General features: G+C 40.9%; 1 protein-coding gene across 3 annotated transcripts in view; it reads right to left on the minus strand.

The window, feature by feature from the left end:
- Positions 1 to 283: 283 nt before the first annotated feature.
- The window catches only part of LOC149841250 (uncharacterized), a 72,053-nt gene continuing 53,579 nt past the window's right edge, over positions 284 to 18,757 (minus strand). For 2 of the 3 annotated variants that reach the window (XM_090003713.1, XM_090003714.1), the window contains 8 exons: positions 14,794 to 14,874; positions 14,313 to 14,377; positions 12,638 to 12,810; positions 11,993 to 12,123; positions 11,810 to 11,897; positions 2,161 to 2,374; positions 1,644 to 1,750; positions 284 to 1,257 (listed from right to left, as the gene is read on the minus strand). In XM_090003713.1, the coding sequence (XP_089859839.1) occupies positions 793 to 1,257; positions 1,644 to 1,750; positions 2,161 to 2,374; positions 11,810 to 11,897; positions 11,993 to 12,123; positions 12,638 to 12,810; positions 14,313 to 14,377; positions 14,794 to 14,874 (1,324 nt within the window). In that variant the 3' untranslated portion in view covers positions 284 to 792. Of the gene's footprint in view, positions 1,258 to 1,643; positions 1,751 to 2,160; positions 2,375 to 9,846; positions 10,103 to 11,809; positions 11,898 to 11,992; positions 12,124 to 12,637; positions 12,811 to 14,312; positions 14,378 to 14,793; positions 14,875 to 18,757 lie in introns of those variants that run through there. The other variant, XM_090003715.1, reaches the window with a different exon arrangement.

The raw sequence follows: 18,757 nt of genomic DNA on the forward strand, positions 1-18,757 counted from the left end.
ATATTAAGCACATATTTAAAAGATGCACATGCAACTTATAATGAGGTGGTGCACTTCAAATACCATACATTAGGTCCAAGGGATCAAAGAGAGAATCAATAAGGCAAGGAACACTATAAACACCAGCATATGCATTGCCCCGAAATTTTATTCATGGAAGAAATAAAATACTCATGATTAAACATAAGCCCCACTCACGAACAAATGATCTGATCATCCATGCACTTCCACAGTTGGTTAAAGATGTTTGAGAATACAAAAACTTGCATTTAATCATCAATACTTGATATGGGAGCGCTCTGATTCCTTGGTAACGTAGATGTTTACATCACAGTATTATCACAAACACGAAATCGTGTAATTGAACAGCTTGTGTATAAACTTCTTATAGACACCATTAACAGTTTGCAAATACAAAGATGATATACAGGGTGGGGGGTTCATCACCGCTCTGTAGCTGTACAGTGAAGCATTCCATCAGTATACACACATTTTCACTCGAGTTCTTTCAACAGAAACTAATTTGACATGATTTCACTGAGTAGGAAAATGGGATCAGTATCTTGCAACCATGGCCGTGTTCTTGCATTTCTTCAAAGCTATTGCAATTGTGCACTGTAAAGTTTTATTATAATACTAAGTTCCCCATGTATGACAGTTTTTGGGGGATTAATCTGGTGAAACTGGCAATCATCTGAATTTTCAAAGATAGCAGGGCAGAGCATCCCATTTCTTTTATCTAGTCCATCTCATATCCTAGTCCATCTCATATCCTTCAGCAGTTGGCTGTGTTTATCTTGCAGACCTGGCAACTCCTGTATCGTAACCAAACTCATCTCTATCCTTCTCCGGACGTTTCTTTAATCTTTCAAATATCTGATCCAGTGATTCGGCTGAGAAACTTGAGTTTGATTTCGTTTCCTGAGTCTGGAATGATCTCTTGGCTTCTAAGTTTGCCCTGAAATTCTGGAAATTAGTTTTCATCGATGTCCATGTATTTGCCAATCCAGATGAACTGCCTATCCACTCTCTTGAATTATGTTCATCTCTGGAGTTGCCTGCTTCAAGCAGAGACACCGAAACAGAAGGCTTGGATTGTCTTCCCTGCTGATCTTTGAAAGCAGCATATTTGCTCCCAATGCCGCCTCGGCTACTGTTATATCTTCGATTGTCATCTAGAGTTTTTGACTGAGACCCTTTACCATCATCCTTTGATAAACTGGCTGTGAGTGATTTCATTTCGTTTCTGGCAGATGTCTGAGCAGTATCATCGGCAAAGTGATAACCAGGATGTTAAGAAAAGTCAAAACGCTGATAAGGTATTCTAATACTGACAACTAAGCAGTAATAGCTTAGGCAAATTAGTCATGGAAAAGATATATGTTTATTGTAGAACCATCAAATGGGTTTTGAATCTTGACTGAAAACAAGATGACGGACTGGCAAACTTGGATTTTTAGTAAATCAAAGTAAATTGGGGATGCATCGTTCTGAAATAGAAGGTTTTGACTGAAAACAAGATGATGGATTGGCAAACTTGGATTTTTAGTAAATCAAAGTAAATTGGGGATGCATCATTCTGATGTAGATCTCTGAAAAAAACAAAGAACATCATGAATTCCATGCTATAGAAGGAAACATACCGTAGGCATACTACCAGATTCCACATCTGAACTCATGGCATTGAAATTTCTAGCCAATGGGATAACATGCTCCCCAAGATTGGACCCTTGCTGAAGCCAGGAACGCTCTGAAGACAATTCAGAATTCAAATATATAAACAAAGATATGGAAACAATGCACACTCTTTTAGCCTGTGCACAGGTTGGTGGTAAAGATTTATCATGCATCTCATCTGACACCAATATGTTTTTCAGCTTCTTAGGTTTTATTCTCAACATGTTCGGCAGAACTCGTTCATGTTGTTGGAAATTAAACAGGAACCCGTCCAGGTGTCTACTGTAATGATGGAGTCCGCAAAACTCATACTCCAACTATGAGTTCTACAGAACTTGGGTTGGGAAGTGCAGAAATAGAATCTAAACATATCCTTAATGAAATTCACGTGAAAGCTATTTGGTAACTCATTTAAAACCAAGCCAAAGGAGACAGTACAATAATGCTGAGAGAAAATAATTAGACAAAACAGTTCTAGCTTACCTTTCTGTAGGATGATAACTCCTGATGGATCAAACCCATTCATATCTTCTGCATCACTTTGAAATCTGAGGCTTGTCCAGTTACCAAAAAAATCAATGACTTTATCAAAAAAATTGCTTGCAACCAGTAACGTATAAACAACCATAATGAGTGGGTAAATCTTGTTGAATCCTCGCCCAAAAAACGGGACAGCATCATCAATGTTTCCCATCCTCTGCACACAACCAAGTTTAAAAAGATGACACTTGATTTCCCATATACACAAAGTTAAGCCTTTACAAAAATAGAACATGATGCGTTATTTACAAGGGCTGACACAACTAATAGGTTAGGTAGATGACTTATCAGTAAGTAATGTCAAAAAAAGGGGGAGGATGCATCCTGGAAGAGCAGGGTTCTTCGCAGTAAATTCACATTTTTCATTGCCATGATGATACATGCATAACAAGTATGAAGGGTACCAACACAGCAATCTTTGAAAATGTGGTATGGGGTTACAGCGGTATATGATAATGATAATGATAATGATAATGATAATGATAATATAAAGATAAACTTGGTGGGTGGGATATGATTGCAAGGAAACATGATGAAAATGGCCATCATGATGGTGGAAGCATGCAATGACATTATGACTTGATAATAATTGATGCAGGGAGGTATCGTGTTGCACGTGACGCAACGTTTCTTGCTTGTAACTTGGCACGTAGGTGCTGAAAAATGAGGTTCACGACTGCACTAGTCGTGAAGTATGCTGAGAATGATATTGAAAACCACCGTTGAATGGACACTGGTTGATTTTATTATCAATAATAATCAATCTAACAAGGAAATGAAACAAGAAAAAGCAGGTAATGCGAACAATAAATAAACGTTGAAAAGAGGCTGCTGAAAAGCAATCAGAAAACTCAGGAAAACAAAGGCTGCGGTAATCCAATATTCTGTGTGTTCCTTTCACGCAACCCTAGACTGGCCCTTTTAAAGGGTGCAGTTGGATCCGGGTCTCGGGTCCGGTTTTGGACCCGAGACAACTTCTGTTTGCTGTTGGATCTGGGGCGTTCGAGCCTATGCTTGTTTGGAGTAGGTACGCAGGGATCTGGGGCGTCTCGGTACCGACTGAAACTGGGTCGGATCCACTGCTTGGGTCCGATCCTCGATCCCATCGTGCAGGTCTGATTCCCTACCATGGTCAAGCTGTATGGATCTGGGTCGATCCGGCTTTGCATCATTCTCCCCAGGTTGGGAAGAAGTCGGCTCTGACGACTTGTCTCCAAAGTAAGCATATAGATCAGACACATTAAAGATAGGCGAAATGTGCTAATCTTCGAGCAGTTCAAGGAGGTAAGCATTCGGGCCCAATCATCGAAGAATCTTAAAAGGGTCATACTTCTTAAGACTCAACTTGCCATAAGTACCCACTGGAAAACGCTCGGGACGCAAGTAAACCCATACTAACCGACTTGAAACTGGACATCTCGACGACCTTGGTCTACGAAAGCTTTGTAGGCTTCGTAGCTTTCCACAAGTTTGGCGCGGACCTGTCGGTGGATATCACGCATGTACTCGATAGCGTTAAATGCGTCTGGGGCTGGGGGACTGGACATAGGTGTTAGGTCTACTACATGGGTGGGTGACCGACCATAAACCACTTGAAAAAGAGACTTGCCTGTTGACCGGTTGATGGAGCTGTTATATACGAACTCGGCTTGAGGCAATACTAGGTCCCAAGTTTTGACATTCTCCCCCACTAGACTTCTTAACAGGTTCCCTAGAGTGTGGTTCACTACTTCGGTTTGGCCATCGGTTTGTGGGTGGTAAGCACACTACTGAATTGGAGCTTGGTTTTCAATAAGGCTCATAACGATTTCCAAAAATAGCTCATAAAACGTGTGTCACGATCTAAGGTGATCGTGTGCGGCAATCCATGAAAGCAGGCCACGTCCTTGAAGTAATATGAAGTTACTAACGAGGCGGCAGTGGTTCATTTACATGGGATAAAAATAGCCATTTTGAAAAATCAGTCAACAACGACTAGAATGGAATCAAAACGACGCGGGGTTCTGGGAAAACCCACAATAAAATCCATGGACACATGTTCCCATGGACGCTCAGGGATGGGCAACGGCGTATACAATCCACTGTTCTGACGTCGATCTTTGGACACTTGACACACACGACAACTTTGAACGAACTTGACAACATCTTTGCGCATTTTAGGCCAAAAGTAACGTTCATCTAACAGGGTGAACGTCTTATCATGCCCAAAATGCCCAGCTAGTCCCCCTTCATGTAGCTCGAAAATCAACTGGAGTCTAAGGGAGAATGCAGGCACACAAAATTTGTTACCACGAAAGAGGTAACTCTTATGTATACTAAATCGTTGGTCGACTGTGCGATCAAAGGAGAGGTGCCCTTCCCAGACTTGATGAAAATCAGGGTCCGTCGGGTACAACTGCTTGCACTGCTCAAACCCAATGACCTGCAGTGACATTGTCATTAGAAGGTTGTTCTTCCTGCTAAGGGGTCAACTACCTTGTTCAGAGTACCAGATTGATGGCGAATCGTGAATGTGTACTCTTGCAAGAAACTGACTCACTTGGCATGACGAGCACTCAACTTTTTTTTACTATTCAGATACTTCAATGCCTCATGATCCGTGTACAAGACAAACTCCTTATAAATAAGATAATGCCTCCAATAGCGAAGGGCTTGTACCACGGCATAAAACTCAACATCATAAGTGAAATATTGGCACCTGGCTTGAGTCAGCTTTTCACTAAAAAAAGCAATGGGTCTGTGGTTCTGACTCAAGACTGCACAAATTCTCATTCTAGAGGCATCACACTCAACCTCAAAGACTGTGCTAAAATCAGGAAGGGCTAAGACGGGGGCACTAGTCATTTTCTCTTTGATGAGCGTGAAGGCTTTTTCCGCAGCAGACGTCCAGTGAAAACTAGTCCCCTTTAGGCACTCTGTGATAGGGGTCATGAGGGTGCTAAAGTTTCTCACAAAACGACGGTAGAAAGTGGCTAACCCGTGGAAGCGGATCTCTCCGATAATCTTTGGGGTAGGCCAATCTACAACCACACGAACTTTGGCGGGATCTGCCTTGACTCCATCAGAGGACACAATAAAACCCAAGAAGACAACACTTGGCGTCATAAACTCACACTTCTTGGCATTGACATACAACTTTTTTTTCCTTAAAATCTCTAAGACCTGACGTAAATGACTCAAATGATCAGACAAAGACGAACTATAAATCAGAATATCATCAAAATACACAACAACAAACTTCCCTATACAAGGATGCAACACTTGGGTCATCATATTCATGAACGTACTTGGGGCATTAGACAACCCAAATGACATAACTAATCACTCATACAATCCATCACGTGTCTTGAATGTCGTTTTTCATTCATCCCCTTCTCGGATACGGATTTGGTGGTACCCACTTTTTAAATCAATTTTGGAGAAAATAGAGGCACCGGCCAACATATCAAACATATCATCCAAACGAGGAATGGGAAAACGGTATTTGACAGTGATGTAATTGATTGCTCGACTATCAACACACATGCGCATGGACCCATCTTTCTTAGGGGTGAGCAGGGCGGGTACGACGCAAGGGCTCACCCTCTCACGAATAAAACCCTTTTGCAGTAACTCCTGGACCTGCTTCAACAACTCGGCATGTTCAGATGGGTTCATGTGGTATGCGGGGAAGTTAGGGAGACTAGATCCCGGGACAAAATCAATGGCGTGTTGAACTACCCTCATCGAAGGTAGACTATCAGGAAGGTCATCCGGCATAATATCGTGAAACTCCTCAACAAGGGAGGCGATATCCGCGGAAACGGGCAACGACGTACTCATCGACGGCTTAGCCACCAGGGCGTAACAATAACCATCCTCCTGACAATGGCTCAAGAAAGACTGGTAGGATAGGCCTGCGAGTCGGAGAACTGGCTCAGGCTTATCCACAGTGGGAAAAACAGTCTCCTTGATAGGGAGAAGAATTATTTTATGACCCTTAAAAATAAACGAGATCAATTCAAGAAAATGTGTTGTGGTGTATGTTGTTTGCTGATGATATTGTTTTGATTGATGAGTCTAGAGTTGGGGTTAATGCTAAGTTAGAATTATGGAGACAGACATTGGAAGCAAGAGGTTTTAAGTTTAGTAAGAGTAAGACAGAATACATGGAATGTCGGTTTAGTAAGCAACGAAGTAGTGATGGGAGTGTAGTGAAGCTTGGTGAGCAAGAAATACCGGTGGATGATTGTTTCAAATATTTGGGATCTATCATTCAAAAGAATGGAGAAATTGATGGAGATGTAAATCATAAGATAAAGGTTGGGTGGATGAAATGGAAAAATGCAACTGGAGCGTTGAGTGATTGTAGAATGCCATTGCGGTTGAAAAGAAAGTTTTATATGACGACAATTAGGCCCGATTTACTATATGGTACAGAATGTTGGGCTGCCAAGAGACATCATATTCAAAAAATGAGTGTAGCTGAGATGCGTATGCTTAGATGGATGTGTGAAAATACAATAAAAGATAAGATTCGGAACAAGGAGATACGTAAGAAGGTAGGCGTTGCACCAATTGAAAATAAGATGAGAGAGAATCGTTTACGGTGGTTTGGACATATTCGACGAAGGCCTAATGATGCTCCAATTAAAAGGATGGAGAAATGGGAAAATATAATAGTTAAAAGAGGTCGGGGTAGGCCTAGGAAGACATGGATGAAGGTGATAGGAAAGGATATGAATGCTTTGAACCTCACTGAGGACATGACAGTGGATAGAAATGATTGGAGGAGAAGGATTCATGTGGAAGACCCATAATGATTTTCTTTTTTGGTTCATATCGCCGACCCCAATTGTTTTGGGATGAAGGCGTAGTTGTTGTTGTTGTTGTGTTCTTGCGGCCATCTTGAATGGTCATGCGATCAAATTGCCAGGGACGTCCCAAAAGGATGTGACACACTCATAGGAGCTATATCACACCACACCTCATTGTGGTAATGCTCCCCCATAGAGAACCGACTAGACAACGTTGGGTGATGAGAACCTCGTTTTCTCTCTTAAACCATGTCATTTTGTAAGGTTGGGACAATTTTTCCGTTTTCAGGTTTAGGGTGGACACGATACTCTCGGACACCATATTCTCACACGCCCCAGTATCAATGATAACATCACATGCATGACCTTCACAGTTGCACCGGGTTCTAAAAATGTTGTTCCGCAACCATTTTGCAGTGGTCGGCTCACAGGGTGCGGTCAAAATGTGACGGATGAACAATAAGTTTTCAATGTTGTCATCGAACTCTACAACTTCCCTTTCATCATCTTCCTCAACCAATGACTCACGCTCACTCTCACTATCGGATGCTGACTCAACTATACCCTCGATGAGATGGGCGTTCTTGTTCATGGTGGGACACTTGGACACGACATGTCCTAACTCCTGACACCTAAAACAACGGATGGTAGACTCACTAGGTTTGGCTTTGGATCTGGTATTGTACGTAAGTCCGGATTGGTCAGGTTTGCTAGGGTCTACTCTAGAGGTGAACTTTGAGTCTTCTTTCCTAGGGGAGCTCGCTCCCTTGATTGGAAAATTTGACTTAGGTCGATCGGACTGATCACTACGAGAGGTCCTATAATCCCGCCTCCTTTTCAATTTTTCCTCCATATTCATGGCATAACTGCTTGCCTGATCTAATGACTCGACTGTGATACAACTGAAATCATCAAAAATAGCAGGACGGAGACCAGAAATATACCTCATGACCTGTTGGCAGGCGGTCTCCTCGATCTGCACTCGTAGGGATAGACGATGGAACTCAGCAGTGTATTCTATCACAGTACGGGTGCCTTGACGCAGGGTCAGATATTCCTTGTAGGCTCTCTCAGCATGATTTGACGGCACGAACTTGGACTGCATCAACCTCTACATCTCCTCCCATGTCTGTATGAGCTCTAGTCTCTGCCGCTCCCTCGACCTCTGTAGCTCAACCCACCATGTCTGCGCTAGGCCTCTCAACTGAGTGGATGCTAAAGAGACACGACGATGCTCAGCAATAGTGTGGTAGTCGAAGAAGAACTGTATGACATAGGACCAGTCGAAGAACTGCTCCGCATCAAATCGTCCTGCGAACTCCGGAAGGTCTAGCTTCACCCCGTAGGTGGAGGGGTGCTCTGGTGCTCTCTGCTGACGAGTCTCTACCATTCCTGCGGGATACTCGTTCCAGAAAGCGTCGTCATCCCACACTGCTTCATCACCCTTTGCGCGGTACTGCTTGCCTGGATGCTAGTGCTGATAAACTCCAACGATGTGTGGTCGGCGCTCAGGTTGCACCGGTCCCTGCTGATTCGGCCTCGGTCTGACTAGCCCGTGGGATGGAGCCATCTGTGGCCGATGTTGTGGCACCAGTATGAAAAGGGGTCCTACTAAAGGTGGACGGGTTGGTCGGGTCTCGGGTTCTAAGTGGGTAGGAACGGGATAATGTGGGTTTGAGTTATGGATTAGGTCAGGGTAGGGGTAGTGAGTCTGGTATGGTACTGGGTTCTGGATCGGGGATGGGTTAATTGATTGGGTCTGGTGTGGGTACTGGGTTTGGTTGGTGTAATACTGGGATGATTCATCCGATTGGATCTAGATCGGGTCAAGTCCTAAACTATTTGTCGGACCCAGAATGGGGTAGGTGGGATCATGGATCGAGTTGTGGTGTGAGAAGGCCTGGTTTGAACTCGATCCTTGATCCATAACAGGATGGGTCTGGTTTTGACCTGGCTCAAATTTAAACTGGAGCTCCATCCGGGTCTGCTAGGGGTTTGGGTCAGCATTGGATCCATTTTGGGGTTCAAACATAGTGGGTTGGGTCTGATTTGGGGCGAACCGAACCCAACTGGGTAGGTCGAGTAATGGGTTTCGGGGCCCAGACCCGCCCCATGGGACCCAAAGGATGGTCCCTTGGATCCGGGTTTGGGACCCGATAAAACTGGCTCCTGACCGGACCCTATCGGGTTCGGTCCGACCCACAAGGGTCCACACACCCCGGCGCGCTGGTGGGCTGCGACCGACCCACCAAGCACGCGCGGTGGGAGGGCTGTCAGGTCAGCCCCAACCCGGGCCAAGCAGGCGCGCCTGTAGCCTGGCCCCACATCTCATTCGAACCCTGCAGGCCATGCCTGATCTGCAGCCCCTGTGCTGGGGTCGATGTCAGGCTTGCGCACTCAGGCCGACGTCGGAAGGCCTTACGATGACCCCCGCATTTTGCTGGAAAGTGTTGTCGATCTGGTTATTCGTTGCTACCGGGACAGGGTTCAGAAACGGTACCGCCGACGGGAATGTCGCACGACCAACGTCTCTGCGCAAGTCTTTCTCGGTGCCTTCCGGTTGCATGATAGGCTGACGGCTCAGTTGGGTGGGGTCGATCACAACAGTATTGACGAGATTGACTACACTGTCGCCTACGCCTGAACCCATTTTTGATATTGACGTCGTGTGCGGCTCTGCTGGCGACTCTAGGGCGACGAGCGGACCTTCAATCCCGTCCAGCCGTTTGGATATCCCCGCCGCTTCTTTGGTCATACGCAACATGTTTTCTTGCATTTTGGTCATCATCTTCATCATACGCAACATCGGATCTTCGTTGCCGATTTTCTCCCGCTCTTTTTCACTCGCAAGATCATTCCTCGCCTCTTGAGCCATGCCGTTTATGAAGGAGGAAGGTTGTGCTTTGATACCACTTTGATGCAGGGAGGTATCGTGTTGCACGTGACGCAACGTTTCTTGCTTGCAACTTGGCACGTAGGTGCTGAGAAATGAGGTTCACGACTGCACTAGTCGTGAAGTATGTTGAGAATGATATTGAAAACCACCGTTGAATGGACAGTGGTTGATTTTATTATCAATAATAATCAATCTAACAAGGAAATGAAACAAGAAACAAACAGGTAATAAGAACAATAAACAAACGTTGAAAAGAGGTTGCTGAAAGGCAATAAAAAAACTCAGGAAAACAAAGGTTGCGGTAATCCAATATTCGGTGTGTTCCTTTCACGCAACCCTAGACTGGCCCTTTTAAAGGGTGCAGTTGGATCCGGGTCCGGTTCCGGCCGGACCCGAGACAACTTCTGTTTGTTGTTGGATCTGGGGCGTCTGGGCCTGTGCTCGTCTGGAGTAGGTATGTAGGGATCCCATCGTGCAGGTCCGGTTCCCTACCATGGCCAAGTTGTATGGATTTGCATCAATAATGCTACGTCGACAATGTAGGGTGGAAAACTACAGAATTGATGGTACATGTTGCCAATGATTATGGTGACAGACAGTGGTGAGAAGGTCGTTTGCTGATGATGATGTTTGGTGGGACATTAATGATTATTATGACGAAATGATGTAGGAGGACGACCACGGAAGTGACATACTAGAATGAGACTATTGTTCATGTTGATCATCACAAATTAATGTAAAGATGATGAATAACACATTGGGACATGATGAATTGACGATGAACCAGAATTTTCACTGCATGTTAAGGCCCAACCCCTCTGGATCTTGTTAAGAAAAAACTGGCTAAAAGAATGATGAAAGGACAAACACTCTAATTCTACTATTATTTTTATGTATGTTCCTTTTTCATCTTTTCCTGATTCAAAATATACACATTTTTAGCCCTTTCACAAAATAAAAGCAAAAAAAACAAAATGAAAATAATTTCCGCATTGATTACAGCTTGAAGGCACACTTAAGTAGACTGAGAAACTATTAAGATTAATGTATCCCCTTGTCTCTCTCTCTCTCTCTCTCTCTCTCTCTATATATATATATATATATATATATATATATATATATAAAGTCAACTAAAGTTGACTCTCTACTAGTCGTTGGGAACTAAGCCCAACAGCTAGTCTTTCGATTAATGTATCCTTTTTTACATATTTTGTGTATATATAATATATATAAAGTCAACTAAAGTTGATTCTCTACTAGTTGGGAACTAAGCCCAACGGCTAGTCTTTCTAGCTGTTGAACCAGGTCCAACAGATAGTCAAACTAGCCATTGGGAACTACGCCCAATGGCTAGAGACAACTTTCTCTCTCCTCTCTTTACTCTAACTCTTCCTGTCTTTTCTCTCTCTATATATGGGGTGTGCTTATTGTGAGTGAGAGAGTGATGGGTAGTTTTTAGGTTTTTTAGTGTTTAAGTGTATTTTGTAGTGAGGTCTTTATGTATTTTTAATGTTCATTATTGATGAAATCATTCATTCACAATATTTGTATTGTATTTGTTTTAATGAGTCTTGTTTGTATCCAAATGCTTTTTGGTATGGTATTGGGATTTCGGTTTGGAGAATCTTGGTTTCTGCACCGTTTCGTGACAGAAACATGGTTTCAATATGAGCAATTAATCCAGAAAATATATGAATTTTACATCAGATTTTCCAACAGAGATGGAGTAGGCCAAAACAGTGGAACATATCAGCAGTTGTTAAGACAGAAGATGGACTTGATATTACACTGGAACAGATAAGACATTCCGCCTATAATGTTTTAGCATTTTTGTAATGTTGACAGCAAAAATATCAAACAGCATAATTAGCTTTAAAAGCCACGAGAGGATGAGGCTGACCATTTCAAAGGTGGTTTTCGCATTTCCACCAAGTCGGATGAGATTTAGAAAGTTGTAAGATATCGGAGGAGCATATCGAGCAACCATCCTAGCAAAGGCATTAAATATTACTAGAACTTCAAAGTGCGACATTAATCCAGATAAACCTGCTTGTAACTCAAGCTTTGTTAAGGAGATACTTACGAACATATCATAAGCAAGCTCACTGAACTTGTTTGCTTTGGAGTGAATGAGTAAAACATCAGCATCCCAATCTTGAATAAGGAGTAGTATGTACAAATGCACATGTACATTAAAGGAACAAATGCAGCAACCTGCACAAGATTTAACCAAATTAGCAAGGCCATATGCTGAAAGGTTCATTGATGAATCAGATGGACAAGATTACAAGAGCAGACATTGTTGTGCCATGTTTAGAACTATGGAATCATGACACAAGCTGACACTAAATAGATATAGGATGACAGAACGCAGTAAAATATAAAATCGCTAAATGAACTTCCACCATAACCATGTACAGCCACTTCAAACCAAGACCAAGACATGGAAAGCCTAACACAGGCTCAAAATTCCAACTGAGATTCAATGCATCCCACAGCTGTAGCTCAACTTGGCCATTTGTTTAGCTAAATATCTGGACCGACTCCATCCAAATTCAGCCACCATTTTTTTTTCTGGAAAGGCATACTCACACCTTTTGTCAATATGCCCCAACCGCCTGGTTCAACCTTTTCCTTTTAAAAATAATGATGGAAAGAATATTAAGGCTTATAATGGCATAAAAGAATGCACCTCAGGCTAATGAAGAATATGTGACCCTGAGATTACCTGCACAAGCACATCTTGCTTTCCAACTGCTTTTATCAGAATGGAGAAAAGAGACAAATCGACACTTGGAAGAAGCGTAGCTTCTGCCAGAAGAATGGCAGCTGACATACATCCAAGTGAGACCGCTAATAATTTTTTAAGCTGCTTCCTCAGAATGCAGTGCCAAATCCACTCTGCAAAATACATCAGTAGCAGGCTATTAAACATGATAAGATGTAGGGGATTAACATGTTAAGTTGTACATGTATATATTTGTTTCATATTGTACATATATATATATACATATATACATATATATATATATATGTTCGATTTATATTGATGTAATAGGTAATACTCTCTAGGGGTATTTTCATCATTTCATATTCATAAGTATTGTAATAGGAAGTGCCTATTAGAGGGACATTAGTACTTTCACTTTATTCTTTTCTTTTTGTCCTTTTCTGTTTTTAAAGGTACTATTTGGTCAAATACAAAAAGAGCTGTTGGATTTTTTTTACTAGTCAACATAGAGTTGACTAGCCAATAGAGCTGTTGAGACTGCCTCTTGTGTATAAATAGAGGCTTTGTTCTCATTCATTCTCTAATGCTTTTCTTAAGCATTCATGCTCAATAAAATGTATATTTTTTATATTCTTGTGTTCTTTTTAATTCCTTAATGTCTTGTATGCACTTAGTGATTAGGTAGTGCCTTATTGCTCTCGTACTGTCCCTTAGTTGGACTTGTGTATGTGCATGTGCACTTTGTGTTTATGATAATGTAAGCCCTTATAGGCCTTTGTTTGTATTTTCACATATTTCATTACATAACATTCACTAATGTTCATAACAGGACAATTAACTTTAGCCTCTAGCTTGCAAGGGAAAATCTTGGGTAACTTTCGATAGACCCAGTCCCTAAATATTACAACATTAGTATTGGAGAAACAACTCGAACCCCATACATGAATCTCTCTCCCATGCAGAACTCTCCTAAGAAGCAATAATCTCTACAATTCTTGAAACACATAATATGACCATGTAATTGTATAGTTTCTTTAAAAAAAAAGGCAATGTAATTGTATAGTTACAGTGAACTGAATAGAGTGTTTCAGTGACTTGCAATATGATAATTAACATCAAAGCAGACAAAACAACTGTTTGCCCATTTGACAAGAATGCTACACAACTCACTTGATACTAGTGCAAAATAGAGATGACATTTTGCACAGCTAAACATCTACGTTATTACCCCGGAACATGCAATGTTAAGATAGCAGTTATTACCCCGGAATATGCAATGTTAAGATAGCAGCTCTAAGGACATGAAATTTCCCAAAAGGGTTTAAGAGGATTCACACCTTACAGAAAACCAAAATAACATTTAAGAATTTCTGAGGCCGATGTTATGGCATTTGGAGAAGCAAATATTATGACACTAATCATGCCGACATAACAGCACTCAATATCCAGAAAAAGTAAGAAATAACAAAATAACAGAAGCAGCTTAGAGCAAATATGTTTCAAATATGCATTAATCTGACCTATAAATGAAAAGGGCAAAAACTACTAGTAAAATATACAATATCAGGCAAATAAAATCAAGGAACCATTTGGAAAATGGAACTTGTATCATTAGTCATTAGTTCATGAGGATGAAACTTAAAACAGTCCAACAATTAGATGCAAAATTTACCCAGTGTATCCAAAAATGGTGCAAAAGTGCCAGTCCGAGGAGATCTCAAACTTGAAATATATTTCCTGCAACAAGAAGATCTAATAAAATATAACATAAACTTCTGGGGCAAGGAAGATCCCCTGAAAATTTCACAAAAGAAAATATAAAACTAAACTGTTTCAAAAGAATTTCCAGTGAAATCAATTTCTAGAATCATCATCATTACAATGCATTATGCAAGAAAACAAGCGCATAATTCTGGTCTAGAATGGAGTGAAATAAAAAAATCATAACAAGGAGAATGGATTATAAAGGATCTAATCACGTATGACAGAAAACTATTTTTGACCATCAGAACACTGTTTTTGACCATTAGTTTAACATATATTTGCCGTTCTGGCACTAGAAATCAATACAACTTAAACTTATAAACATGTAGCACAAAGGAAATTCTAAACATAGAAGAAAAAGAAAGGTGACAGACAAGCCAGGAACCCACCATCCTGATGCACTCCCAAGCTCATAGTTTTTTATGGTATCCTCCAATTCTAGGGCCTCGATGACATAAGTCATGTATTCACTGCAAGAACATTGAGAAGAAAACACAAGAAAAATCATGAAGCAGATTGACAAATATAAGCAATAATAGTACAATTCTCAAAATATCATCATGATATCTGAACCCAAAAGAAACTCAATGACGCAAATTTGGCCTCCCCAATCAACACAATATTTTGAACTGCATCTCATGGAGTTAAAACCACATCATTACCAGTATCTTATCCATATTTCAAATAATTAACTTAAAACTTTTAGCAGAAGCAAATAAAGATCAGTGACAAACATGTAGAAATCAATTTTGGAAAGCATAAAGCAAGAAAAAAAGGGAAACTAATTCTCAAACAGAAGGGAGAATGGAAACAAAGAAAAGCAAGTGGTGTAAGTCTATCATTTCAATTTAATGGCTTAGGAAGGGAAAAGTTTGACCAATTGATAGAGCATAACAGGGAATTTAAAAGGTTGCCTGGCTGTGATATGATATGCAACACCATGTGAAACAATAGCCATAAATTAGCTGTTTCGCAGGGGGTTGGGGGCGTGTGGAGAAGGGTGGGGAATATGCTGCTCACGCTAAAGGGTGAAGACAACACAAAAGCAGTCACCAGATTTTATTTTCACTATAACTCCACCGAATCAGGCAAAACAATTTCAGCAAAAATGAGTCAGGCAAGAAAAATCACCTTTTATATTCATTCCTTTTTAAATATCTAAAACTAAAAGGAAAGCATTTTAATAAAAGAGTTGCATGAAGAAGAAAAATAGGCTTTTGCTGTGTTTGGCTAGTTGGAATAGGAACATTGGTCTATTCAGACAGGCATATAATTCATTCAAGAAATGTATGCCACAAAGCCAGAAAGAACCCAAGATCTTCATATCTTCCAGAAGTTGAGTATTCTAGTGATTACCAAATATCAATAGAACTCACCACCCACTTATCAGAGCACTTGCCCCGTGATCTCCCTCTCCATACCACAAAGGATCTATAGTAAAGTATCATTTTTCCTGAGGCAATCCACAATCAAGAGTTTTCCTAACAAGACCAGACAACAAAGGATAAACCTCTCAACCAGCTCTTAATCTCCCGAAGGCTTCCTCAAGACAAGGTTCAACCATAACCTCAATAACAAGAAAATACTAATAACTGTAACAAAAGGATAATTTAATCACCATCTGATGGCATCTAGTCATTCTACTGTCTTCCAACTTAATTTGAGGTTTACATACCTCGGATATCCACCCACTGCTGTTCTGACAGAGTTTCAGATCTGAATATAGTTAGCGAGAGAGAGAGAGAGATGAATGAATCATATGGGATGTTCCTCTATTTCTGCATGCATGAGAGGACATCCGTAGGTATGTTTATATAGAAAACAATACAGATATTGTGTTGCATCAGGACTTTTTCACAAGACTTTGAGTTGGACTACAATTGGCCCAGCAATATGACTAAAATAACCTCAACTGGGTTCCTGAATACCCTCACGTCTTTTATCCTTAACACTCTCCCTCAAATTGTGCAAGGGTTTTGACCATGGACAGTTTGTTTTTAAGCATCCAATGATGAAGAAAGGGTAATGGTTTGGTGAAGAGATCAGTCACTTGATGTTCTCCAGAAATAAAATGTGGTAGCACTTCCTTATCTTCTACTCGTTCGCGAACAAAATGCTGATCCAACTCGCCGTGCTTCATCTTTCCATGTTGAACAAGATTAGTCGCAACTGCCACTGCACTTAGATTATCACAATAATGAGGGATTTATCTATCTATCTCAGAACCGACAATAGATGATGAAGCCATAAAATTTCAGCCGTGACAACATCCATTGCTCTATATTCAGCTTTTGTGCTTGATCTGACCACCGTTCTTTGTCTCTTGTTTGACCATGCGACCAAATGCCTTCCCAAAAATACTCCATAACCTGGCCTTCTCGTGGAGGGATCACCTGCTCAATCTGCGTCTGAATAGGCAACTACCACAAGGTTCATTGAATATGTATGATTCAGCGGTTTGGAGTATATAAGGCCATCAGTGATCGTGCCCTTGATAATATCTAATGATTCTTTTCACAACATCCATGTGGTATCAAAGCAGGGTCGAGAATAAGTTCCTATCATATCAGAGGCTGCTATAAGGTTTGATCTTTCTTCTTCCATTTTCTACTCTTCTCTTTCTACTCCCTTTCTTTACAACAACAACAACAGCTACGCCTTCATCCCAAAAAAAATGGGGACGGCGATATGAACTAAAAAAGAAAATCATTTCGGGTCTTCCACATGAATCCTTCTCCTCCAATCATTTCTATCCAATGCCATGTCCTCGGTGAGGTTCAAAGCATTCATATCCTTTCTTATCATCTTCATCCAAGTCTTCTTAAGCCTACCCCGACCTCTTTTAACTAATATATTATCCCATTTCTCCATCCTTCTAATTGGAGCATCATTAGGCCTTCGCCGAATATGTCCAAACCACCGTAAATGATTCTCTCTCATCTTATTTTCAATGGATGCAACGCCTACCTTCTTACGTATCTCCCCGTTTCGAATCTTATCTTTTATTGTATTTCCACACATCCATCTAAGCATACACATCTCAGCTACACTCATTTTTTGAATATGATGTCTCTTGGCAGCCCAACATTCTGTACCATATAGTAAATCGGGCCTAATTGTCGTCATATAAAACTTTCTTTTCAACCGCAATGGCATTCTACAATCACTCAACGCTCCAGTTGCATTTTTCCATTTCATCCACCCAACCTTTATCTTATGATTTACATCTCCATCAATTTCTCCATTCTTTTGAATGATAGATCCCAAATATTTGAAACAATCATCCACCGGTATTTCCCGCTCACCAAGCTTCACTACACTCTTATCACTACTTAGTTGCTTACTAAATCGACATTCCATATATTTTGTCTTACTCTTACTCAACTTAAAACCTCTGGCTTCCAATGTCTGTCTCTATAATTCTAACTTAGAATTAACCCCAGCTCTAGTCTCATCAATCAAAACAATATCATCAGCAAACAACATACACCACGACACATTTTCTTGAATTGATCTCGTAAGCTCATCCATCACTATAGCAAATAGGAAAGGGCTTAATGCAGATCCTTGATGTAACCCAACTGTTATAGAAAAATTGGTTGTCACCCCTCCACAAGTGCGGACATTGGTTACTACTCCGTCGTACATATCTTTAATTATACTAATGTACTTGAGAGAAACACATTTCTCCATCATTGACCACCAGAGAACATCCCTTGGTACTCTATCGTATGTCTTCTCCAAATCAATAAAACCATATGCAACTCTTTGTTCCTCTCTCTATATCTCTCAATAAGTTGTCTAAAAAGATGTATAGCTTCTATAGTTGATCTTCCAGGCATAAAACCAAATTGATTCTCCGATATCATGACAACCTTCCTCAACCTATACTCAATCACCCTCTCCCAAAGTTTCATAGTATGACTCATGAGTTTTATACCACGATAGTTTGTGCAATCTTGTATATCACCCTTATTCTTATATAGGGGCACCAACGTACTCTTCCTCCACTCATTAGGCATCTTATTTGTCTGCCAAATCTTGTTAAAAAGATTTGTCAACCATTCTAAGCCTTCCTCACCCAAGCATTTTCAAGCCTCGATAGGTATACCATCAGGGCCAACTGCCTTTCTTGATTTCATTTTCTTCAAAGCCTCTACAATTTCTTTCTTTTGAATCCTACGCATGAAGTCACGATTCAGCTCATGAAAATAAATGTAGAAGTCTCCAAGATCCTAAGCATGACTTCCATTAAAAAGCTTATCAAAATAATCTTTCCATCTCTCCTTAATCTCCTCATCTTTGACTAAAACCCTTTGTGTTTCATCTTTGATACATCTAACCATACCCAGA

This window comes from Nuphar pumila, chromosome 4 (genome assembly GCF_984573655.1).
Source record: "Nuphar pumila chromosome 4, dmNupPumi1.hap1.1, whole genome shotgun sequence".
Lineage (NCBI taxonomy): Eukaryota > Viridiplantae > Streptophyta > Magnoliopsida > Nymphaeales > Nymphaeaceae > Nuphar > Nuphar pumila.